Raw genomic sequence first — 26,980 nt, forward strand, 5'->3', positions numbered from 1 at the left:
TCGAAGGCAGGAGGAGAAGGGGATGACAGAGAATAAGATGGTTGGATGGCCTCACTGACTCCATGCACATGAGTTTGAATAAACTCCAAGAGTTGGTGATGGACAGGGAGGCCTGGTGTGCTGCTGTCCATGGGGTCGCAAAGAGTTGGACGCGACTGAACTGAACTGAAATCTCAGAAATGGACGTCGGAAAACTGAAATCAACAAAGACAGATTTGCCTAGATCACAGTCTGAACCTGTAGGGTTCACTAAATTTTCCGAAGACTCTCAGGCCTGCCGATGAGGCTGTTCTGTCCGCTGGCCAAGGGAACAGGGAAAGCAAACTGAGCGACGTAGTTCACCAGCAAGCCGTCTCCCAAGGTAACTGGGAGGAGGCGTGGCCGGGACATCGGCCCCACCCTCCTCCAACTCGAATAACGATTGGTCTGGAGGCGCGGCGGGGGTGGGGTGGGGGCGGAACCAGGACGCCCCGCCCCGGCGGGGGGTCAGGCCGCCATTTTGGGTTGTGTGGGTTTCCGGGACGTTCCGCGTGCCTCTTCGCTTCCGGGCAGTTCCGCACGTCAGAGGCCCCCGGGGCCCGCGTCCGAGCGTCAGGTTGGAGCCGGGAAGCGTCCCTGGGGGTAGCGGCGGCGGGGGCAGGATGAGCGCGGAGGCGGCGGACCGGGAGGCGGCCACCTCCAGCCGCCCCTGCACCCCGCCGCAGACCTCCTGGTTCGAGTTCCTGCTGCAGGAGTCGCTGTTGGAGAAACACCTGCGCAAGCCCTGCCCGGGTAAGCGCGGCGCCCGCGGCCCAAGGATTGCCCTCAGGGCTCCCGCCGCCCCGCGCCTTCTGTCGCTACCCCGCGGCCCGGGGAGGCGGGCCTCGGGGCTGAGCCCTGGCGCCGCCCCGTCTCTGACTGGGCATCAAACCTGCCGGCGCGGGGCGCCGCTCCAGGAGGCCTAAGAAAAGCGGGAAACAGAGCCCCTCCCGCTCCCGCCCCCTGTTAGTGTTTGCCGTCTTGTCGCCTCTCAGGTGGCCTTGTGACCGTACTCGGGTTCGGGGGGGGGCGGGTCTCAGCCCTCCCCTGGGGCTGAACCCCGGACAGTTTGGGCGGGGGGTGCGGTCTGCGGAGACATCAGCTGTTCAGAGGCTGGTCCTGACGCTGAATATCTTAGGTCCTTATTTTAACTGTTTGATTCCTCAACAAACGGATTCTGCTGACTCAGTTATTCCAAAGTTGGGTTGTAAATCAAAGCGAAAACTTCTGAAAGCAGAAAATGCTATCACAGTTGCACGATGGTTATTGTATAATGATGTTTATGATTGATACTGCAGTTCAGGAGTGCTGTTCAGGGAGGGTGGGAAATAACAGGTATTTCTGGAAAGAGGTGCTGGCATGAAAAGGTAAGTTCCTTGGATGATAAATTGCTGACGAGAGTTCGAATCCAGATGTGCTTGTTCAGTCTAATCCACTGGTAATTAGACTAATCCACCACTAATGAGCTGGTGGAGACTCCTGTGCGAGAAGTTGGTGTACTTCATGTGGGCGGTTTTACCACTATATTGTATTAATGTGCTTTTAATTCAGTGCTTTTGATTAACGTTTGTTGAGTGTTTCTGGGTGCCAAGCCCTGTGCTTCATGCTTCACAGCTGCATTCTCGTTTAATTCCGTCTTCATGATAATCCTGTGAGGTAGGTGGTCCTCTATTTTGCATTGACAGAAACAGGTGCAGAGGTAACTTGATGCAAGTCCCACTAATTAAGCCTTAGAGCAATAATTTTAAACATGGCATTTCTTTCCCCTAATTTGACAGTTGTTTGCCGAACTGAAATCTGTAACCATTATGTTCTGTCGTCTAAAGTGCTTTTGTCTGCAAGGATCTGTTATCTTCCCTTCTTACATCCTTCCTGATCTTTCGTTTATAATAGCCAGGCTCACTTCTTGTGAATCATAATCCTTATTCATTGTAACTACACAACTGTTTGGATCCCCTTTTTTATCCCTTAACTTTCAAAAAAAATTGAATAGTTGATTTATAATGTTTTAGGTATACAGTGAGGTGATTCAGTTATATGTATACACCTGTTCCTTTTCAGATTGTTTTCCATTGTTTATGTGCTTATTTGCTCAGTCCATGAGATTCTCCAGGCAAGAATACTGGAGTGGGTTGTTATAGGTTATTAAAATAACCTATTGGAGTATAGTTCAATATCGAGTAGAGTTCCCTGTGCTATGTAGTCGTGATATATTGACATTGAATGTAGTTCAATATATTGATACTGGATATAGTTCCCTGTGCTATAGAGTAGGTCCTTGTTGTCTACCTTATGTATATTCGTGTGTATCTGTTAGTCCCAAGTTCCTGATTTATCCCTGCCCCCCAGCCCCTTTGGTAACCATAAATTTGTTTTCTTTCTGACTCTATTTTGTAAGTAAGTTCATTTGTATTTTTTTTGGTTCCACGTGAAAGTGATGTCATACGACATTTGTGTTTCTCTGACTTGACTTGACTTAGTCTGATAATCTCTAGATCCATCCACATTGCTGCAGATGGTATAATCTCATTCTTTTTTATGGCCAGGTAGTGTTTGACTGTGTATATGTACTGCACATTCTTTATCCATTCATCTGTCAGTGGACATTTAGATTTCTTCAACGTATTGGCTATTGTAAGCAGTGCCACTGTGAACACTGGTGTGCATGGATCTTTTTGAGTTAGAGTTTTCATCTTTTCTTGACATATGCCCAGGAGTGAGATTGCTGGTAATATCAATTAAAATTATTTGCCATTATAGGTTATAATTTCCATTCCAATAATAAAATTAATTAATACAAATTAATTAATTTTTAAACTAACCTCTGTATTTTTTTCATATTTGTAGACTTTTAGACGATGGCCATTCTCACCATTGTGAGATGATTGATTACTCTGTGTAGTTTGATTTGCATTTCTCAAATAGTGATACGGAGCATCTTTTCATGTGCCTGTTGGCCTATTTGGGTTCCTTTTGTGGCCAGAAACCAATACGGTGAATCTTTTTGCATCTTTGTAATTAGACCTTAAGTTCAGGAATTGCTTTCTTTTAAATCCTAGATCCTGCACCAGTTCAGCTTATAGTCCAGTTTTTGGAACAGGCTTCCAAACCTTCAGTTAATGAGCAAAACCAAGTTCAACCTCCACCTGATAACAAGAGAAATCGTGTTTTAAAGCTCCTTGCTCTTAAAGTTGCTGCACATTTGAAATGGGACTTAGACATATTAGAGAAAAGGTATACAAGATTTAAATGAATTAAAAAAAAAGATTTAAGTGAATTTATTTTGAGAACTGTTAGATATTTTGGTTTATTTCAGTATGTGTTCTTATAATATGGGTCTTTAAAGTGAAAACTATTTTTCTGTGTATTCTTGGTAAAATATGCAAGTATTTTCCAACAAGTGTAAGAAAATATTTTACTGTTGAATGAATTTAAATCACCTTTTAAAGTATAAACTTGGTGTTATCAATAATGAACCAGTTTATTATTATTCTCATTTTTTTGACATGATAAGTAGAGAAAATCCATGACTGAACAGTTTTAAATCTTCATTTTACTTTTACATATCTGAAGAAAATAAAAATTAATGATGAATCGTACATAATATTATGGTACCTATTATCTTTGTTGAATAATTCATTTAATTTTACTGGTCATAAATCAGTCACTGTCTCTTAAACTTTTAAACAATCTTATTAGAATCAGTGGTTATTTGTTTATAAATAAGTGTTTCAAATGCATCGTTATATAATGATTTGTTTTCACCCCCTTCTCACAATTTAAAGAGAAATACCTTATAGAATATTTGGAGAAATTCAGAAAATAAGAAATAATAGGGAGGGGAAAGAAGTGTTTTTAACATTTTTGCGTAATTTTTGTTGTTTTCCTCCCTATATTTTTAAACAAAGTTGTGAACATACCTTGTATACTCTTTTGATTTTTGTTTTGTTTCATATAGCAGGATATCATGAGCATTTCCCCAGTTTGGTTTTTGGAGATTATCCATTGTATAGATAATTTATTAATTGTTCCTCTATTGACAGGTTTTTAGTTTTTCTCTAGTTTTTCACTTTTATAAATCATAGAGCTTTAAAATGTCTTTGTCCATAAGCTTTATATGAATTGCGAGTTGTGTCCTTGGTATAGATTGTTAAATTGCCAGGTCAAGTGGTGTAAACGTTGTTAAAGCTCATTATGCATATACTGGATTGCGTTTCCAGAGAGTTACATTCGTTTATACTTACACTACTAGTACTTGAACACTTTTTTCACCATATATTTTCCAGCATTAAATATTAGGATTAAAAAAAAGGTTTGTTCTTTAAGGGGGAGCTTATCTGTTAATAGACTCAAGGCTTATCACCAGATAGCAATGTGTGCAAAACAGTATGATGTATATGATAGAGTTGGAAAATTGAACACTTGACTGGATATTTGATGATAAACAATAATTTTTAGATGTGAAATTTATACTCTCCTTATGTTAGGAGGTAATTTTTTGGAGATATGTTCTGAAATACTTGGGAAGAAATGATTTACTATTGGGAATTTGCTTTACAGTAATATGGAAAGGAGGGAAGTGGGTGAGAGTAGAGATGAAACAAGATTGGCTATCAGATGGTAACTGTTGAAGCTGGATGATGGGCACATTGGTGTGTATTATTCTGTCTACTTTTGTATAGATTTAAATTGTTTTTGTTAGAAAAGCTTAAAAGATCTTTTGATAAATTTTCATTTACGTTGTTGAGACAGGTTAATAGAATGGTTCTGTGGATTTACTACTAAAATAATTATTTTTAGCAAAGTACTGAATTGTGCATTGTGTACTTGCACAACTTATGTGTCGTTTGATTCTTCCTTTTTAAGTTTGTCTGTTCCAGTATTGAATATGTTGTTGAATGAACTGTTGTGCATCAGTAAAGTTCCTGCCGGGACAAAGCACATAGATATGGATCTGGCCACTTTACCTCCAACCACTGCCATGGCCATACTTCTCTACAATAGATGGTAAATTTTTCATAAACCTAAAATATGTTGGGCAGCCTTTCTTTAATTGCATTATGACTTCAGGGATGTGCTTTTAAGTCATTGGGGATCTCTCAGAGGATCTTGGGAATAGTGAATCTGATGGTGGAGAAAATTATGACTGCATGGACGAAAAGCATTCTGATAGAGAAGTGGATGACTTATACAGTTTTTATTATATGTCAGAATTTTGGATAGTTTATAAGTCTTCTAGGAAGTACTAAAAAAATACTTGAAGTGACATTTATAATGTATTAAATTTTGTTTTTATTTGTCTTTTTTTTTTAAGGGCAATTAGGACAATTGTTCAAAGTAGTTTTCCTGTTAAACAGGCAAAACCTGGACCTCCTCAGTTAAGTGTGTAAGTTGGCCAATAAAGACCCTTACTTGGCACTTTTTTGTCAGTTTGTGTTTTTTTTTTTAATTTTGCAAGTTTTTAAGAACTCTTGGTACAGAAGGAATAAAGCAGAAATCAGAGGGCAGAAGGCCTGCATGCAGGTAGGTTTGGAGGGGGTGGAAGGGTGAGAGACTCAGACAGGCTTTTGGATAACTAGAGTAGAGAGCTCCGAAAAAGGAGGGAGCACTTTGTAAAGTGTGCCTTTCGTCTTAATGTTAACTGCCCTGGTTCCAGGAATTAAGATTGTTTTCATTTAATTAAATTTACTTGAAATAGATGTTTGTTCTGTATGTGGGAAATTTTAATTTAGAGTGCAAAAGTTAAGTACAATAGTTTGATCAGGTCTGGAGTTTTAAACCTTGTTCTTAAATTCCAAGTAGTAGCAACTTACTCAACTTTGGAGCTAGAGTGTAGTTTCTAACTTGATGTAAATAAGTTTTTGCTGCCAGAAAGTTTTATTTTTAAATTGAGGGTTTTTTTTTTTTTAATGCAAAGCAAATGAAAAAATAATGGTAGATAAAGGAGCATCATCATCATTGAGTTTATTTTTTAAGCATGAACAGAAATAGCATTAAAAGCATTTTTATTTATTTAAATTCAGCCTCACTGTCAAGAATGATCTTTAAGTTTTGAATTTTCAGTCTTTCAAGTAATATTTGGTACTCTTCTGTCATTTCTCTTTTAGTATGAATCAGATGCAACAGGAGAAAGAGCTAACGGAAAATATTTTGAAAGTGGTGAGTATTGGTATCGGTTACACTGTAACCTTTCTGGGATGTATTATATTTAGAGCATGTATAGGTGCTTCTTCTAATCTTATATATATTAAGAGTTAGTTGGCTTGGTTTAGATGTGATGACATTTAGACTTTGGAGAAGGCAATGGCACCCCACTCCAGTACTCTTGCCTGAAAAATCCCATGGACGGAGGAGCCTGGTGGGCTGAAGTCCATGGGGTCTCTAAGAGTCGGACACGACTGAGTGACTTCACTTTCACTTTTCACTTTCATGCATTGGAGAAGGAAATGGCAACCCACTCCAGTGTTCTTGCCTGGAGGATCCCAGGGACGGGGGAGCTTGGTGGGCTGCCGTCTCTGGGGTTGCACAGAGTCGGACACGACTGAAGCGACTTAGCAGCAGCAGCAGCAGAACATAATTTGATAATATTCTAAATTGACACTTTTTAATGTTAATGAGAGTACTTTGCCACTAGTTTTGTTGTCAGATATTTCATAGTGCTTTAGCAGATGTGAGAAGTCACTCTTATAGGTGTTTTCTTTATATTATTTTATATCCTCCCTAAATTCTATAGTAAACATGTATTTTAAAATTATTTTATTTTAAAAATGATTTTTACAAATTTTAGTTTATTTTTACTTTTTATTTGGCCATGCTGTGCGGGGTTTGGGATCTCAGTTTCCCAATCAGATTGAATCCAGGCCGCTGCAGTGAAAGTGCCAAGTGCTAACTACTGGACTGCCAGAAATTCCCTAAAACTACTTTTTATTCAGTTATACATACATACATTTATATACAGTTACTTTTAAAATTTAAATTAGATTTAAATTCTTTAGTCAACATAAAAGTAGAAACCATAATTTAAAATGATCTCTTTAGTTCTTTATTTAATATGCAATGTATCAGAGATACCACCCAAAGTGCAGAGGCTAGGAAAGGAGAAGGAAGGTAACCATCTGTATCTATATACAACAGATAGTGTATTTTGAATGTGGAAGCAAAAAATGTGTCATTTTATTATTATTATCTGAGCGACTGATCTGATCTGAATGCCTAGAAAAATGACTGGCACATCAAAGCATGCAAAAAGTTTCTTGAGTACATCAGTGGGACGGTGCAGATCTTAAACATTTTTCATCAGTAACTTTTATATAAAAGAAAGGTGTCAGTCTTTTCCAATTTGTATTTTCAGTTTCACAGTAGGAACCTTGTGAATTTTAAAATCTTAAAGTAACTTTGACAAATATAATTTCACCCTTGCTGTGTTAGGCGCATTTCTAAAGTAGACTAGTACGTTAAGCTGCTGAGTACCCTGCAGATATTTTTTGGTTGATACAGTCCAGTATTGCCATTTTTGTATTTTAAAAATTTGCTTATTGAACTTTTGTAGCTAAAAGAACAAGCTTCTGATTCTATCCTGGTACTAGAGGCAGCCCTTAAGTTAAACAAGGATCTTTATGTCCACACGATGAGAACACTGGACTTACTGGCCGTGGAGCCAGGCATGGTCAACGGAGAAACTGAGAGTTCCACTGCTGGATTGAAGATCAAAACCGAGGAGATGCAGTGCCAGGTATTTATTTCAGTGTTTAATCAATGCATGGCACATTTTTGGAAAATCTTACATAAAATCATCCTTGTATTTTTAATTAGAGCTTATTTCTAATGATTTTACTTCCTATGTTTACTTTGATTTTACTTCCTATGTTTATTAAAACTTTGCATTATAGTTAATTGTGAATTTTATAAGACCCCGTTGAAATTTTTCTGAAAGAAATGGAAGGAAAATTTCATATGCTCTTTTGTTTCCAAACTAGTTAACAGACTGACAATGCAGGGAGTAATAATATGAATGAACTGACTAGCAGTTCATTCACATTATAAGAAATCTAATCAGACCAAGAAAACAAAACAAAACTGATATTGTGCTAGATTTTGAAAAATGTAGGCTCCTAGAGAAATACCTAGTTTTTCAAGGATCTTAAGCTGCCTGCTCTCCGTAACTCTGTACCCTAGTTCCTTTGTTGCTTTCAGTTGTTTTTTGTTGTTAGGCACTTTATGTGTTGATAGCTTCTTTTTCCCTGCTTGATTGTAAACTCTTTGAGGTCTCTCTCTTTTTTAAAATATATTTGTATTTTGCATCTTCTGTACATATTAGCACAGAATCTTGAGTATAATAGAAATTTTAAAAGAATTAATGATCGCCTATGGAGGGCCACTACGATAGAGCCTTTTATGTTCTATATTTTCTCCATTGTGTGAATTGGCATAACATTTAAAAAAAATTAGTCTTTTTGGCTGCACTGGTTCATTGTAGCTGCTTGCGGGCCTTCTCTAGTTATGCTGAGTGGAGGCTACTCTCTGCTTACGGTGGCTTCTCTTCTTGCGGAGCGTGGGCTCTGGGCTCTGGTGGCTGTGGCTCATAGCCTCCAGAGCACAGGCTCGGTAGTTGTGGTGCATGGGCTTAGTTGCCCCAAGGCATGTGGAATCTTCCTGAACCAGGGATCCAACCCACATCCCCTGCATTGGCAGATGGGTTCTTAACCACTGGGCCACCAGGGATGTCTGGCATGACTTCTTTCATCACTGTTTCCCAATCTTGAAAGAGCAGAAATACCTCTGACTTTAAAAAGGGTTGAGAGGTACCTTTTCAGATTAGCTGGTTCTGGAGTTAAAGATAATCCCTTTTCAAGACTTGCTGAGATGGAGTCTCATAGACTAGGAGTAGGAGTCATGAGGCATTGGCAGTTGGTAACCACTTCAAGGGCTCCCCCAGTGGCTCAGCAGTAAAGAATCTATCTGCCAATGCAGAAGATGCAGATTTGGTCTCTGGGTCAGGAAGATCCGCTGGAGAAGGAAATGGCAACCCACTCCAGTATTCTTGCCTGGAGAATCCCATGGACAAAGGAGCTTGGTGGGCTACAGTCCATGGGGTTGCGAAAGAGTTGGACACAACTTAGCGACTACACAACAACAACAACTCTGTCTTTGCCTGGAAAAGGGAATTATATGTATCTATAATACGTGTGCATATATAGGTGTGCTTGTGTGTATATAAGTCTTTATTATATACATACACGTACTTTAAACTTTAGCACTCCTTTATCCTAGATGGAAGGAAGCACTTTAGAATGAAAATCTGCCCAACATTAAGTATGGATTAAATAGTGTAAAGCAGTATTCTAGAGGCTGAGGAAGAATTAATCTTGATTTGTTGAACAGAACAGAATAGTATCTGTAGTCTGGTATCAGTGAAGAGTAGTTTGGTCAGGAATATCAGAGACTTAGGAATTTGGAAGAGGAATGAGTATCTGTTGGCTCAGGTTGGTTTGGTGCAAATGGAAAGAAACAGTGTGGAATGAAATTTATTTCTACATCTGATGTGAATGGGGAGTTGAGAAGATTGGTGGGTTTGAAATAGAGAAGAATAGAGAGGTTTGGAGAGAGAAGGTAGTCCAGATTCTGAGATCCTTGAAAATCAGCCCGTGGGGTTTGAACTTTCTCCTCCTTGGGGGAATAAGTTGAAGGCTTTTTTAAAAAGTCAGATCGAGAAGACAGAGCAGTCAGCCTTGTGAGGAGTAAATTTGAGATAGAATATTAGGAACCTAAGGGTCTGGCTTCAAGTCTGGTCTCTGCCAGTGCTTGGTTATATGCTTTCAAGTAGAAATGTCGCTTTTTGGGCCTTAGTATTCTTGTTCATAAAATGGCCAAGTTCAACTCAGTCTTTGAATTCTGCATTAGGTAAATCTAGGTGTCTGTTTAAGAATGCTCCTGGAAAAATATGCAGATTCTGTTAGAAAAAGACAGGTGGAAATGAGCTGTCATTTTATACTCATTTGTTCAGATTTCTCAATATTTTATTCTGGCCAGTTCTTTATTCATTAGCCCCTCATACCCTTTTGGAGACACCCCCATGGCTGTCCCCTTTTTCGTTGTTAGAAGAATCCCCTACCTTCTAAGACTTGATGGGAGGGAGACCCTGTTTCCTATAATAAAACTGACAACTCAAAATATTTGTGTTCTCTAGCCTTATCCTGCTGGAGGACAGGCACGTCACATCGGTGTGACAGAGACATTTAGACTGAATTAGGAGCTGGCTGGGCTTGCCTGGTGGCTCAGCAGCAAAGAATCTGCCTGTAAATGCAGAAGCCACAGGAGATGTGAATTTGATCCCTGGGTTGGGAAGCTCCCCTGGAGAAGGGCATGGCTACCCACTCCAGTACTCTTGCCTGGAGAATCCCAGGGACAGAGGAGCCTGGCGGGCTACAGTCCATGGGGTCGCAAAGAGTCAGACACGACTGAAGCGACGTAGCACACACGCAGGAGCTTGCTAGTGAGTCAGCGAAGTGGGATGATGGAGCATCCATTGTGATGGTGAGTAACTCCAGCAATGACAGGAAAGTCTAGTTCCCCGGCAGCCCTGGCAGGAGCGGAGCTGCTGCTTTCAGCGTCTGGTTCTGCTGGCTGCAGTTGCCAGGATCTGTGGCGTTGGCTGTTGAGATGGCTGTGCGGTGTTTCACTGCATCAGTTGCGGCTCTTGTTCTGGCTGCTTGCCTCCTATCCCCGTTTGTTTTCCAGGCCTGATTCTTTGGCTTTCCCAATAATTCTGTAGGCCGCCTGACGTCTTACCAGTAAGTCCCCTTAAGTCAGTCAGAGTTGATTTCTGTTGCTTGTGACTAAGAACTTTGACTGTTTCACTGCTCATTAAAATGTTTTTCTTTTTGCTACATGTGTAACTATGTTGCTGAGATAAAGGTGATTTTGAGTTTTGTTAGCTCTTAAGTTCATGAAAAATCACTGAGCAAATTGGTATTCATTACCATTTTAGGTGTGTTACGATTTGGGTGCAGCATACTTCCAGCAAGGCTCTACAAATCCAGCTGTCTATGAAAATGCCAGAGAAAAATTTTTTAGAACCAAAGAACTAATTGCAGAGGTAAATACAGTCATAACAGTAACATGATTTTCAGTCCTTTAAAACATCTATATATTTTTTGGCTTTCATTTTCCTGATGATTAAAAAACTATTAATCGGAGTAAATTTGATAGTTCAAAAAACTAATGGAAATATTTTTAAAAATCTGTAATACTACTGCCTAGAAATAATCCCTTTTGCAGTTTTAGCTTTTTTTTTTTTTTTTTACAGTTTTTGTTCTTTATGTTTTTATACAGTTAAGCTCATGCTATTTTGTATCTTGCTAAAATGTTAGAATAGATATTTTAAATATATCTATCCTATTCTGTTATATATAGATGTGCTATGATTTTATTTTTCTAGTGGTTGAGCATTTAGATAGTTTGCTGTTCTTATTTATTATAAAGTTGCAAAATGTATATCTCCAAGCATAAATTTTTGTTTAGACTTTAGATAGAGTTAAATTCCTGCAAGTAGAATTACAATGTCAGTGGTCATTAATTTTTTTAAAGGCTGTAATATACAAATTGATTTCTAGGTACATTTCTAGGTACAAATTGATTTCTGAGGGCTCTGCTATTAGTGAAGTTTTTTTAGTTGCTAATTTGATATTTATCTAGAATATCTTTTAAAAAGTTGTGTTCCCCCCCCCAAAAAAAAGTTGTGTTCCCTTAATTCCTAGGAGGGTAAACATTTTCATGTGTTTATTGTTTGCATTTTTCTTTTTATGATTCACAAAACTGAATTTTAAAGTATATAACTAGGTTTTTATATGCCTGGTGGCCAGAAAAATTCCCACTTCAATCTTGCCTTTCTTCACCAGAAACACTGAATAAATACACTAGAGATATCTTTTATTGGGAATTCTCATTTTAATTTGCCTGGGGAACTCATCAGATTTCTAATTTTATGGCATTTTGGATATAGTAATTTAAAACTTTAATTTTTTTAAAAAGTATGTCTTAAAAATTTTTTTTTCTGTTTTGGTAGAAGCATTTCTATTTTTTCTGGTTGAGTGAAGATTGAGTTTTCTTTGTTGTCCCCCTTTAAATCTCTGCCAAGTATATGTATCAATATTTTAAAGTATTTTAATCTTTTTTTTTTAACAGTTTTCATTCTTTGTTAGTATCTTAATTGTTGTTATACCCACAGAGAGTGATAATAATGTCTACATTTTTATGTTGGCCTGAGAACTCTAAACCAGCGGTCAGCAAACTTTTTTGTAAAAAGCTATATCATAAATATTTTAGGCTTTGTGGCCATATACAGTTTCTGTGGCATAGTCTAATTTGTTGGTTTTTTGTTTGTTTTTTTTTTCTGCCCTTTACAACACTAAGGATTATTCTTTGGTCATGGAATCTATAAAAACAGGACATGGGCTGGTTTTGGCCTGTGAGCAATAGTTTGCTGACCCCTGCTCTAAACCTTTAACTTTTTCATTTTTTATGGTTCCTATTTTCCATTGGCATTTTCTTATGCTGTTAAAGTGCAATAAACGGGTGCTAGACTCTTATTTCTATTACACTGATGGATAATGATATATACCTCTTACTTTACAGATAGGTTCATTATCTCTTCATTGTACCATAGATGAGAAGCGCTTAGCTGGCTATTGTCAAGCATGTGATGTTCTCGTACCGTCCTCTGATAGTACATCTCAGCAATTGACTCCATATAGTCAGGTCCATATTTGTCTGAGATCTGGCAACTATCAGGTAAGATGTATGACGGGGATACAGTAGTGTCATTGGAAAGCCCTGGAAGCCAGACAGCAGAGTTCAAATCCTGACATCACCATTTACAGTTGTGCCATTTGGGGCACGTCAGACAGATTGGCCTATAAATAGTTGTAATAATTAAGCTTTTTATGAGAATCAAATGAAAAGTTATAGTTTATAAACTCTTAAGGCAGAGCACTGGATAGATGTGGACTCATATGACTGATAATTATCCTTTCTTGAAGGTATAAAATTTGCCCATTTTAAGTACATTCTATAAGAAACTCTGTAGGCAGAACTTTTAACTTTTAAAATTACAGGTAGAGAACTCTTGGTTTTATGGAGGCTAAAGATCTGAAAGTACGGTCTTCAGCCTGACCTTATTAGCCTCTGCGAAAGTAAGACTGAAGGAGAGGGTGAGCAGAGCAGTTCTGGTCGGTTTGGATGGTTTGTTACATAGCCCACTTTTCCAGGGAGGCTGGGCGTCATCTCAGTTTTACTCATGAAAAGAGCTTAAATTAGTCTGTTGACATTTTTTTGTTGCCCCCTCTGAGTATATATCTGTAGCTTTGTAATGAAAATCACTGGGAGTTAGAATTTGTACTTTTTAAAAAAGCCTTCATTCTAGAAAGTGAACAGTGCCTTCATCTTATTAAATTCAAAACAAATTATGGAATGACAGTGCTATAACATACCTTTAGTTTTGTGTCTCCACAGTGGACTTTTAGCCTAGGTTTTTAGTTCACTTTTCTCAACTAGAGTTTTGGGGTTTTTTTTTTCTTCAGAGAAAATAGAAGAGAGGGGACAGTGCTCCCTCCCCTGCCCTCTGGCCCCTTTTTTGTCAATTCTGATTTGCCCTAGGGAAGAAAAGTAAACTTTCTTGAAGGTGGATTTCGGATATAGATGAAGTTATCAAACACAAGAGATCTTTCAGTTACATATCCCTAGTACAGGCTTATGGGGAGTGGTAATCAATTATGATAAGATGTAGAATCTTTAAGACGGTTCCTGGCATAGTAAGACCCGTGCAGGCGAGAATGTTAGTCACAGATTGGCACATGTTACCATGTGTGCCATGCTTAGTCACTCAGTCGTGTCTGACTCTTTGCGACCCCATGGACTGTAGCCCTCCAGGCTCTTCTGTCCATGGGGATTCTCCAGGCAAGGATACTGGAGTAGGTTGCCATGCCCTTATCCAGGGGATCTTCCTAACCCAGGGATTGAACCCAGGTCTCCTGCCTTGCAGGTGGATTCTTTACCACCTGAGCCACAGGGAAGCCTGCATGTTCCATAGATATAATGAAGGGCCAGATGTATAACTCAGGAAGTAGTGTAATGGACAGCTAGGAGAGGGGAAAGAGCGATTTTGTTGCAACACTCCAATTTTATAATTTTAGCTATATATGCGGGAGCGTCTTAGAAATCCTATTTAGCTTTTTTGGGGGTGGGGGGATAGGATTCTCTCTGTAGCTGATGAGTTATTGAATAGCTGTAACAAATCAGTGTTCTAACATTTGGGAAATGACTTGCTTGCTCCCATGAGCTCATGTTTTGCTATGAAAGTGAAATAGTGGTCGCTCTGTGGTTTTGAAACCATTTTTGTCAGTGCTCTTGTTGTAGAGCTGGTTCAGCTGTTTGCAGAAATCCCCTCACTGTCACCCCTACTTTCTTCCATTGCTTGATAAAGAGCTGATAAACAACTGAGAAAAAAGACTGTAAAAAGACTATGATAATATCGTGTATTAGAATGATAAATTTTGTACAGTTCACTAATACATTTTAAACCATTTAACTTGATTGGACTAGTTTCTTAGCACGCTTTTTTTAGCTGAAATATTTCTCTGTTTTAGCGTTTTAAAAGTTTGTTGTATGAAATCACGTTTAAAGTGGAGGAGAGGAATTTTAAAAGTCTCTAATAACATAGCTGAATTACTACTTAATGATTCTTTTCTCGCCTCTCACTTTTGGCCCATGATCTCCAATTTTAAAGAAGGGTAGTGGGGTGCTTTTGCCATTTCATACTGTTCATGGGGTTCTCAAGGCAAAAATACTGAAGTGGTTTGCCATTCCCTTCCCCAGTGGACCACGTTTTGTCAGAACTCTCCACCATTACCCATCTATCTTAGGTGGCCCTACACGGCGTGGTCCATAGTTTCATTGAGTTAGACAAGGCTGTGGTCCATGTGATCAGTTTGGTTAGTTTTCTGTGATTGTGATTTTCATTCTGTCTGCCCTCTGATGAATAAGGATAAGAGGCTTATGGAAGCTTCCTGATGGGAGAGACTGACTGAGGGGGAACCTGGGTCTTATTCTGATGGGCAGGGCCATGCTCAGTAAATCTTTAATCCGATTTTCTGTTGATGGGCGGGGCTGTGTTCCCTCCCTGTTGTTTGGCCTGAGGCCAGACTGTTGACCCACGCCTCCACCAGAGACTCCTGGACACTCACAGGCAAGTCTAGATCAGTCTCTTGTGGGGACACTGCTCCTCACATAGGCATGTATATGTGTGAGAGTTGGACCATAAAGAAAGCTGAGTGCCGAAGATTTGATGCTTTTGAACTATGGTGTTGGAGAAGACTCTTGAGAGTCCCTTGGACTACAAGGAGATTAAACCTGTCAATCCTAAAGGAAATCAACCCTGAATATTCATTGGAAGGATTGATGATGAAGCTGAAACTCTTCCTTTGGCCACCTGATGCGAAGAACTGACTCATTGGAAGAGACCCTGATGCTGGGAAAGATTGAGGGCTGGAGGAGAAGGGGTCAGCAGATTGGTTGGATGGAATTACAGGTTGGATGGCATCACCAACTCAATGGACATGAATTTGAGCAAGCTCCGGGAGTTGGTGATGGACAGGGAGGCCTGGCATGCTGCAGTCCATGGGGTTGCAAAGAGTAGGACATGACTTGAGCCACTGAATTGAACTGGGATGGTGCTATTTTTACCCTTAATGTAATTTTAAAATTTTAGGAAGAGATTTTCCTAGCAAGATATTTTAATGATTTTCTTCATTGTGTAATTTCTATTATAGAAAGACTTAAAATTTTATTTAAAAAACTTTTTTTTTTAAGAGACTTTCAAGATTTTTGAAATAGTTGCAATTTTTTGTCTGTGTTTCAGGAGGTAATAAAGATCTTTGTTGAAGACAACTTAACCTTCAGTTTACCTATCCAGTTCCGGCAGTCGGTCCTAAGGGAACTCTTTCAGAAAGCTCAACAGGGGTAAGTAAGTGAATTACTTTTTGATTTTTATGTAAGAGTAAGTGTGCATTTCCGACTTATCAAAAATGTCCCTCCAGATTACTTGTATGTCTGTCACGATGCTTTCACTTTATTTTTACTGTATGGAGAATTAACATGGTTAGAGGAGCCACTTTAATTTTCATCTAATTCTTTTTTTTAAAAGTGCTTGGGTAAAAAAATGTACACAGCAGAGTTTGATTCTGTTAGTTTGATTCAGATTAATCTGCGTACCTAAATTATCCCTTGGTAAATTTAAAACTTTCCTGTTTATTTTTTTTCCCCATTGACTTAAGTAATTATTAATGTGCCGGAATATTGTAAAAATCTTACCTCTCAAGAATAAATGGCCCATTCTTGTGATTTAGTTTTATAATATATGCTTTTCTGTTAAAAAATAAATGAGTGTATCTACTTTTGTATTTGACAGAAATGAAGCCCTGGATGAAATCTGTTTTAAAGTCTGTGCCTGTAACACAGTCCGTGATGTATTAGAAGGTAGAACGATTAGTGTTCAATTTAACCAGCTATTTCTTAGACCTAATAAAGAGAAAATAGACTTTCTTCTTGAGGTAAGACATTTTCCGCCCTTTGGTTTATAATTTCGCTTTGGGTTTTCCAGTGGCCTCCTAGCTGCCACGTCTGGAGCCCTCTTCACTGTCTTCGTCCCACTGCCTCTCCGGCTCAGGCGGTGCGGCCGACAGAACATGCTTGCCCGCCGTGTCTGCTGCTGGAGCTCGCTTCTGCTTCTCCGCCATCACCGGCTTTTCCTTAGTCCTCCATTGACTTCTCCTTTGATCCCCCTTTAATATTTTTCTTTACTAAAGTTTTGTCCTTGGCTCACTCAGCTTCTTTTATTCTTCACCACTTTTATTCTCTTCCAAAACTTCAGTCACCTGCTCACTAAAAACGCTCAGATCATACCTCTTGCCTCTCATGTGAGCTCCATAATTTGTGTTTCTACCGGACCTCTCTCTCTCTGTAATAGTCTTAATGTAATAGACCTTGAGAGAAGTACATAGAATAGAGATAATACCATTTTGTTCCAAAAATACGATATTGCCAATGCTCTTAAAGTCCTTAAGGTGTCTTCCCACAGCCTCTCTGCTCCTCCTTGAGGACATCACTACCCTGCTTTTTTTGTGACAGTATTTCCGCATTTCTCATTACAGTTGTATCCCCTCTGTATGTACCCTTAAAGAATATTCTTAAATTTGCCTGTTTTCACCTCCATATAAATGAAATCATACAAAATAAGTTGTCTTTCAGGGAACATATTTGTGAGATGTTTTATCAAGTTGTATACAGATATAGTTGTGTTTTTTTTCCCCATTGCTGTAAGATGTTACAACATTATATAACCATGCCACAATTTATTTATTCTTATGGTTATGGACATTTGTGTTATTTACAGGTTGGGGTTATTCTGCTGCTTGAACATTCTTGTGCTTATATCCTGGTACACCCACATACCATTTATGTAACATTCCTGGAGAAAGTATATCTGCAATTTTACCATAAAGTTTCAAAGTGTTTCTGCCACTGCATGTATGAGAGTTTTTGTTGGTCGGGATCTTGCTGTCAGATTTCCTGTCTCGGTCATTGTATAACAGTATCTCGTTGAGGTGATTTTATTTACTTACTTGTTGGCTGCATCGGGTCTTTGTTGCTGCGTGGGCTTTCTCTGGTTGTGGCCAGTGGGGTCTACTCTTGATTGCAGTGTGTTCATTGCAGTTCAGCTGCAGTGCAGTTCTAGCCCTGCATTGCGGGGCTTCTCACGGTGGCTTCTCTTTTTGCAGAGCGCAGGCTCTAGATGCACAGGCTCAGTAGTTGTGGGGTGGGAACTTAGCTGCTCTGCAACATGTGGGATCTTCCTGAACCAGGGATTGAACCGCTGGATCACCAGGAAGGCCCCCATTGAGGTTTTAATGTCCTTTTCCTTTCCCTTTATTTTTTGTTTCTTTATTTTATTTTCCTTCCTTTTCCTTTTTTACTGATGAGTTTAACAGCTTTTCATTTATTTTTTTTTGCATATACAGATTTCATCTTTTGAGGTGCCTGTTCCAAGTGATATGCCTCAGTTTTCTGTAGAATTGTCTTTTATTTTTTTTTTTGGCAGGAGTTTTTAATATATCCTGTCCTTTACTAGTTTTAAGTATTGCAAGTATGTTTTCTGAGGTTCACTTTTAACTTTTATTATTTTAAAATTTCTTAATTTTAATATAATAAAATTTATCAGTCTTTCTCATAAAAGAAGAGATTAGTGAATTTCTGTGTCTTGCTTAGGAAAGCTTTTCATATCCTGTAGTTGTGAAATTGTCCTGTATTTTATCTTCTAAAACCTCTAGAACTTAGCCTTTTCACATTTCGGTATTTAATCCACCTATGATTGAATTTTGTGTATCATGGGAAGTAGGGGATCTGGTGTCATTTTTTTCCCTCACTTGTTTCAGTACCAGTTGTTGAAAGTTTCCTCTTTTTCCTACTGGTGTGTAGTGCTGCCTCCGTTGAATTCCGAGTGTCATATATACATGCGTGTGTGGGCCTGTCTCTGGGCTATTCTGTAACAGCTTTTCTGTTTGTTTACCCATCCATCACACCCATACCCTGGCTTGGTATCATCTGAAGCACAAACCTTGTTTTCCAAAGTTGTATTGGTTCTGCTTATCTTTTTACATTTTCTTGTAGACAGTAGACTCAGATTGTCAAGTTTCAGAAGTAAGCCTGTTGTATTTTTGTTTGAAATTACATTACACTTAAAAGCCAGTTTGTGAAAAATTAGTAGCATTACCATATTGAGTATCCTAATCCATGAGCTTCTATAGCTCTTGATTTATTTTGGCGCCCTTTAATGTCCTTTTAAAGCTTTATAATTTTTCCATAGAAGTCTTTTTTTTTATGAACTATAATTGAATTTGTATAATTGACTTTGTTTCCAGCTAGTAATATACAATTCACTCATTTAAAGTGTACAATTCAGTGATTTTTAGTATGTTCGTAGAGTTGTGCAGCCATCACCTCAGCCAGTTTGCCAACATTTCCTTCCTCTGCCCCTGTAAGAAAACTTCTTAACCATTAGCAATCATTTCTCATTTTCCTCTCAATCCCTGCAACCCCAGGCAACTATTGATCTATTTTTTGTCCCTGTAGATTTGCCTATTCTGGACATGTCATATAAATGAACTCATAAAACACACGGTCTTTTGTAACTGACTTCTTTCACTTGGTATTGAAGACATTTCATCCATGTTGGAGTGTCCGTCAGCACTTCATTCCTTTTTATAGGTGAATAGTGTCCTACTGAATGGATACACTTACTCTTCAGTGTCTGTTTTGAGTGTCCATTCATCACTTGATGGACGTTAGTGTTGTTTCTACTTTTTGGCTCTTGTGAATAGTACTGCTGTACACATTATATAATTTAGCTTTTGTGTCAGCATATTAGAGAATATTGACAATTTGTTGAGGTTAGGATCTTTTATACTAATAATTTTTTGACTTCTTGTAAATAATATGTGGGTCGCCTAACCTAATAAATTCACAATGATATTTAAATAATATTATTTTTAGATGACTAATATTTTCATAGCTAAGTTGCTCTTTGTTTTCATTATTTTTTAAACTTTGGTTACCTCCTTAACCATTGGTTCTGTGTTCTTTAGCTATTATCGATCCTTCTTTTCAGCTATCCAAGATGAGTCTTCTCACTTTTCTGACAGGAACTACTGATTCTTAACTTTATCACTCCATTTAATTTGGGTCCATACTTTGTAAATTTCAGCAGGACTTGTTCATATGCTAAATAGATTATTCTTTACTGCATAATTCATAAGGTTATTCTTTACCTGCAGTTCTTGAAATGGTCACGTTCCACTCCCTCTTCCCATAATGCATTCTTATTCTTTGGTCTCATTTCTTAAATTTCTTAACCAAATCTGTGACTGATCCATGTCTGAAAGGACAATTTGATTGTTTTTAAATCTAAACTTTCAAACTGTAGTATAATTATTTTGAAGTACCCATATTCAAATAAAAATTGTTCAAATTCCTAGGTTTGTTCAAGATCAATAAATTTAGAAAAAGCTTCAGATACTTTGAAAGGAAACATGGCTGCTTTTTTGAAGTAAGTACCTTTCTTTTCTTCTTTTTCTTAATTTTGAGCTTAGGTCTGTGAGAAGAATATCTTTTATTCCGTATCATTTTACATTTACCTTGCCTGTCTTTGTAGAACCAGGTAGTAATTGGTAGTTGAGAACACTTACAGTTTAAATTTGTGTAGCCACATAAAACTTAGGATTCTTGCTGTTACCCTCTTTGTATGTTGTAGCAGTGAAATTATAACTTAGATAAGGACCAAAGAGAAATTTTAAAAACTGTTCAAATTATTGTTGTGCAGTTACTGAATAGTGGCTTTTAAACAGCTTATTAATAAAAATTGGTTATATGATTTTTTTCCCCAAACTAAAATTATACACTTCTTTGTTTTATAATATTTCTTACTGATCTAGGAATGTGTGTCTGGGTTTGGAAGACCTGCAGTATGTTTTCATGATTTCTTCACACGAGCTTTTCATCACATTACTGAAAGATGAAGAACGAAAGCTACTTGTTGATCAGATGAGGAAGAGGTCCCCTAGAATCAATCTGTGCATTAAACCCGTAACTTCATTTTATGATATCCCAGGTTAGATTTCCGAGCTCAAATTTTGGCATATTTTGTTCCTCAGGATATTTGAGGCTATCTTCTTAATTTTTTTTCTATTTACACTAGAGCTGGTAACTAATAGCAAACCTGTCTTTTGAGGTCATATATTTCTGTAAGCAGTTAAGTTTTGGGAGTCTGCTGAGTATGGTTAATGGAGATGTAGGCCTGGATACATAAAAGAGTTTAGCTGTGGAAATAGATCTGCTGCTGTGTTCTTGAAGGTATAAACCAAGAGGGAAGAGGAGGGGTTACAAGCAAAAAACGGGGCAGGCTTGCATGCATTTCAGCCTTTATATCACTGTCTGCTGGCTAAACATTCAGCTTTGGCAACATGCCATTTTTGCCTTATTTATTTGATTATTTCTTCCATTGTTTTCTCTTATTTTATAAATGTAATAAAATATAGTGCTGCTTATTAATAAATACAAGCTTCAACACTTCAATATGCAGGGGAGACAGAATTCAGTTGACTGAACTTGTAGCTACTTTGGACCTCACTAGATTTAAGCTGCTTTGACTCAGTCGTAAAGGAAAAGAGTAATATTACCACAGATAAAATGCTGGCAATGCATTATTGAAGACTGTATCTGAAAGTTGAATTGTAATTAGGAATTTTAGTGATCAATTCTTGGCTCTCTGGGAAGGCAATGCCTCCAACCTTCTTATTCTCTCCCTTCGAAAAACATTCTTAATGTTTACTACTCAGAACATTTTAGAAGTGCTTTTAACACAGGATGTTCAAAAATAAATCAAATTTTTACATATATCCCACATAATTCTTTCCATGTAAAGTTACTGATTTTTATTGGTTTATATTTTCATTACCTTTATTTGATAAATGAAAACATAATACAAGTTGTGTTAGGCTTTTTATATGAGAGTAAAGTTAAAATATAGTTTGCATTAAGTTGGATAAATCAGTTTTCAAGATGAGAGAGACTTTTAACTTCTAATATTTATAAACATGCACAGTTTCTGTCAGTAAATTACCATTCTCATGTTTTTACGATTATGAATGAGTAACGAATGAATAACGTATCAAATAGTTATTAAATGAAAATCTCTTCTTCCTTTCTTAGCCTCAGCAAGTGTCAACATTGGCCAGTTGGAACATCAGCTGATACTGTCAGTGGATCCATGGAGGATTCGACAGATTTTAATTGAATTACATGGTATGACTTCAGAGCGTGAATTCTGGACAGTGTCTAATAAGGTAAGAAACTTCTGTTGAGAACAGATAAGAAAATTACCCTTGTTTTCTGATGTAATGTAATAGAAGAGCTGTTCCTTGAGCTTTTTGGGAATAAGAAGCCCTTTTATTTGTTAATAATTCATCAGTAACGTGAAAGACCTTCACACGACATTGTATTTTGAACATCTGTTGACAGAGAAAATGTGAAATAGGTTAAAAAAGATATTAAATCAATAACAACTAAAAATGAGTTAAAAAAATAAAAATGAGTTTATATTTCATTTGTTATGGCATCTACATGCATTTTCAGTATAGCTGTAAATATGTGTATTAGGTATGATATTTGTGCAGTCTGTAGCTAACACTTGCCCTACAGAGTATTTTTGGTTTAGTTTTTTCATGTCCTCTCTAAGTCTGAAGCCTGCAGGTTAGAATCACCTCATTAAAACTTCTTTATAGAACATTTTTAGCTTTAGATATTTTTAAAAATTCCCCCCTCACCCCCCAAAAAATGCCAAGATAATGTTTCTGAAGTTGTCTAAGTTTTCCTGCATGGAAACTGCAAATGAAATAGCTTTTTAAACATTCAGTGGAATATAACTAGAGATCCAAGGGAACTAGCTCACAGATGCAGATGAAGTATAATACTACGGGAAGTTTGCCTTTAGCACGTGCATCTTATTTGTTAGGTGTGGTTGTAGTGCATCCATGCTGTTGTGTCCCAGCTCTTTGCAACCCCATGGACTACAGCCCGCCAGGCTCTTATGTCCATGGGATTTTCCAGGCAAGAATATTGGAGTGGGTTGCCATTTCCTTCTCCAGGGGATCTTCCTGACTCAGGGATTGAACCCAGGTCTCCACCATTGCAGGAGGATTCTTTACTTGCTGAGCCACTAGGGAAGCCCCTATAATAATATGAATGTGTTTCTAATATAGCTAGCTGCACACTCCCTCACTACTGAATGTGATAAAAAGCAGCTAGAAATTGATGTATATTCTGTGGGATTTGAACTTACAAGTGACGTGAAATGAAAAATTGGTCTCAATCTTAGCTGGGCTTCTGTAGCATTGAAATCATTATTTGTGTTCATTTGTATGGATAAGGAAGTGTACAGCATAAAAGTTATGAGCCAGAGTTCTGGTACTAAGTACCCGAGTGTGAATCCCAGTGCTATACTTAATTAGCTGTATAGTCTTCAGCAAGTTATTTAACTTCTGTGTGCCTCCATTTTCTCATCTGTGAAATGGAGATATAATACCTATTTAATAATAACTTGTGAGTTATTGTGAGGATTGTATGGATTAATAGATATTAAACTCCTAGATTTTTTTCTTTATTTCTGTAGGCTATCCTTCAGAAAGTTCCAATCCATTTAACTATTTATTACTAGGTTATTATAGTGAATATGTTCATCTTGATTAGCAGTTCGTTGCGGCTGTCATTGTCCTTTCTCTTTAAAAATGACCTTTGAATACTTTTATTAAATGGAGTTGACTGTTACTGAAGGATTGTTATCTAGATTTGGCTTTGTGTGTGTGTGTTTATGTATTTTTATTTCTTCTAGTGGGAATTACCTCTTGTCTATAGTAGTGTCATCCTGGGAATTAAAGACAATTTAACAAGAGATTTGGTTTACATTCTAATGGCCAAAGGTCTACACTGCAGTACTGTTAAGGTGAGTAAATGTATACATTGACCTCTGGTTAAGAATATGCTTTATTAATTTAGGATGAAACCAGGAATCAGGATCAGTTTTATTTTTCTGATCTTAAAATCGTCATTGTAGGTGTGAAAGGATATCTGAAAAGGCATTTTGGTTTATTCTTTTCCCTTTATCCTCATAACTGTACAAAAATGGTCTTGGACATATGGCTTCTTCTCTATTTCTTTTAAAAAATTAGACAACATGAATAGTTCTTATTTGTATTTAGTATTACGTTAGTGGAGAAGGCAATGGCACCCCAATCCAGTACTCTTGCCTGGAAAATACCATAGACAGAGGAGCCTGGTAGGCTGCAGTCCATGGGGTCGCTAAGAGTCAGACACGACTGAGCGACTTCACTTTCACTTTTCAGTTTCATGCATTGGAGAAGGAAATGGCAACCCACTCCAGTGTTCTTGCCTGGAGAATCCCAGGGACAGGGGAGCCTGGTGGGCTGCCGTCTCTGGGGTTGCACAGAGTCGGACACAACTGAAGTGACTTAGCTGAAGCAGCAGTAGCATTACGTTAGTAAAAGATTGTATTTCAAGCTAAAAACAAAGATCCTTAATATCACTTCTGTAGATTTTACATAAGGAATTTGTAATCTATTGGGAAGTAGTCTGGGCTGGAAATACAGATGTGGGAATCATCATAGATCACGCTAGGAGGATACACTAGGATGTCTAGCATTGCGTCCAAGAAACAGTGGCATGGAAGAGTATAATATGCGAACCAGACTCGTGGAGTCATGATAGCTAAGGGGATAGAGGATGTCAGGTAGAGGGAATGGACAGTACTAGGCTGTAGCCCCGAAGTCCAGTTAGGTAACTGGAAGGTACTCAGTAGAGTGTGCCATTAGAAGTTCTTTATTTAGTAAGAGCCATTTCTTCTTCATGACATGAGGGATAGAAGCCAGATTATAAGAGCATGTGGAAAGAGAGAGAATAAGCGATGGCTGTGTTTTGGAAAAATTAGAAGGAGATGTGTAGGAAAGGGCTTAGATCATATCCTATTTATTTATTAGTCAGTTATATAGGCTAATAGGGTTGTGTGCAGAATTTTAGAATGTGGAACCTTGTGGAAGGGGGTAAGGTCTAATTCTGACTGTCTTAGGTGAAGGGTATTTAATCATGGTATTTTATACCTGTATAATATATGTTTATTGTATGTAACATTTATATAAACCTTTTAGTTTTGTTATAGTTTATGTAAAACTTCTCTAGTAATACAGCATGCATATTATACTGATTGTTTATTGAATGTTTTTTAAAAATTACAGGGAATTCCCTGGAGGTCCAGTGGTCTGGACTTATGCTTCCATTGTAGGAGGCGTGCGTTTGATGCCGTGTCAGGAAGATCCCCTGGAGAAGGAAATGGCAACCCACTCCAGAATTCTTGACTGGCAAATCCCATGGACAGAGGAGCCTGGTGGGCTACAGTCCACAGGGTCGCAAGAGTTGGATATGACTTAGTAACTAAACCATCATATATATCTGCACCACCACCACGGAGAACTAAGATCCCACATGCCATGTGGTGAAGCCAAAAAATATATGTATATAAAAGTATTAAATATTTATTGGAATAAGTAATGCAGAGATGATAAGTAAAAAGGTGATAATCTAGCCTCACTCCTCGAGATAACCAGTGTTCACTGTTTAAATTAATTCTTCGCTTTGTTCTGTACTTATAAAGACATTTTTCTCACTTCAGAGGAAAGGTGATTCAGACCATTCTGCTATTCTTTTTATAGGACTTTTCCCATGCTAAACAGCTGTTTGCTGCTTGTTTGGAGTTGGTGACAGAATTCTCACCAAAACTTCGTCAGGTCATGCTGAATGAGATGCTGCTTTTGGATATTTATACGCATGAAGCTGGAACAGGGCAGTCAGGAGATAGACCTCCTTCTGATCTTATTAGTAGGGTGCGAGGATATCTGGAAATGAGGCTTCCTGGTAAGACACTTTCACAAAGCCAAATTTCAGGACTTTAGTACTCAAGTAACTGTGGGGAAGATTCTAAAAGAATATTTACAGGACTTTTTAACCATCAGTGAAAAAATTAATTTTCTTTTAGAACAATTCAGATGTGGAGTTCACTCGAGAACATTGGGGGAGGTGTAGAAAACTGTTCTAGGGGTGCTATATATTAGTACCGAAAATATATTTGTTACAGTTCTGCTGATGAGATGTTTGAAATCAGGGGGTCTGCAGGGCCATGCTTCCTTTGAAGGCTGTTGCTCCTCTGTAGTCTCAAATGGCTCCCAGCAGCCTTTGGCATTCCTGGGCTTGCAGCTGCATCATTCGTCTTTGTCTCTTTCACGTGGCCTTCTCGTGTGTGTGTGTGTGTGTGTGTGTGTGGCATTTTGTGGCCTTCTCGTGTATATGTCCGTCCGTGTCCTCATCCCTGTCCCCACCTGTCTTCTCGTAATGGCACCAGTCACTGGATTTAGGGTCTGCCCCGATACAATGTGACTTGTACATTTTAACTAACACATCTTCAAAGACCTAGTTTCTGAGTACGATCACCATCTGAGGTTTCATATGGACATAAATTCTGAGGGGACACCTTTCAGCGCACTATAGAAATTATATTGCAGTTTTAAGATATTCTGTTAGAAGAATCAAAATGTCCTTGAAGCTGCATGTTGAAGGTTTATTTCCTCATTGCTGCCATAGACAGCCCTCAAAATGATTGCCGGTGGGTCAGAAACTCACTTGTGCTCACTTTGGGAACAGGTTTGGCCGGTCCAAAAATGTCTTAGGAAAAGGGGCTTAAATAAGACTTATCATCTGTGTTACATATAATCTTGCTTAGTTAAGTAAAATTAAGTTTCTTAATTTTGCATATTTTAATAATAATTAGAGCATTTCACAGAGAAGGCAGTGGCACCCTACTCCAGTACTCTTGCCTGGAAAATCCCATGGATGGAGGAGCCTGGAAGGCTGCAGTCCATGGGGTCGCTGAGGGTTGGACACAACTGAGCGACTTCACTTTCACTTTTTACTTTCATGCATTGGAGAAGGAAATGGCAACCCACTCCAGTGTTATTGCCTGGAGAATCCCAGGGACTGGGGAGCCTGGTGGGCTGCCGTCTATGGGGTCGCACCGAGTCGGACACAACTGAAGTGACTTAGCAGCTTAGCAGAGCATTTCAATCATACTGTACACATTTAATACTATACACAGTAAAATTTATGTTGTAGAAGTATCAAGGAAGGTGCTAATAATGTGTCCAAACCAATGGCTGCTGGTTTTCTGGAGCCTTTTGAATTAATTGTTAGTAACATTGTGTTTTCTTAAAGACATTATGACTTTTAGCACTCTAGA

At 38.2% G+C, this 26,980-nt stretch overlaps 1 protein-coding gene across 6 annotated transcripts in view; it reads left to right on the forward strand.

Annotated features, from left to right (window-relative positions):
- The first annotated feature begins 501 nt into the window (after positions 1-501).
- INTS8 (integrator complex subunit 8) overlaps positions 502-26,980 on the forward strand; it is a 53,510-nt gene continuing 27,031 nt past the window's right edge. For 4 of the 6 annotated variants that reach the window (XR_015140491.1, XM_086335960.1, XM_086335958.1 and 1 more), the window contains exons 1-15: positions 502-771; positions 3,078-3,252; positions 4,885-5,025; positions 5,333-5,404; positions 6,126-6,177; positions 7,568-7,750; positions 11,006-11,113; positions 12,652-12,807; positions 15,932-16,032; positions 16,481-16,622; positions 20,103-20,173; positions 20,559-20,734; positions 21,835-21,968; positions 23,513-23,623; positions 25,404-25,605. Coding sequence is in view for 5 of the 6 variants with exons in the window: in XM_086335960.1 (XP_086192086.1) it covers positions 642-771; positions 3,078-3,252; positions 4,885-5,025; positions 5,333-5,404; positions 6,126-6,177; positions 7,568-7,750; positions 11,006-11,113; positions 12,652-12,807; positions 15,932-16,032; positions 16,481-16,622; positions 20,103-20,173; positions 20,559-20,734; positions 21,835-21,968; positions 23,513-23,623; positions 25,404-25,605 (1,954 nt within the window). In the remaining variant the exon portion in view is untranslated. The remainder of the gene's footprint in view (positions 772-3,077; positions 3,253-4,884; positions 5,026-5,332; positions 5,405-6,125; positions 6,178-7,567; positions 7,751-11,005; positions 11,114-12,651; positions 12,808-15,931; positions 16,033-16,480; positions 16,623-20,102; positions 20,174-20,558; positions 20,735-21,834; positions 21,969-23,512; positions 23,624-25,403; positions 25,606-26,980) is intronic. The other 2 variants (XM_086335963.1, XM_086335961.1) reach the window with 2 other exon arrangements.

Source organism: Bos grunniens, chromosome 14, assembly GCF_055505025.1.
Source record: "Bos grunniens cultivar Pamir isolate PY7600 chromosome 14, Bosgru_T2T1.0, whole genome shotgun sequence".
Taxonomy (NCBI): domain Eukaryota; kingdom Metazoa; phylum Chordata; class Mammalia; order Artiodactyla; family Bovidae; genus Bos; species Bos grunniens.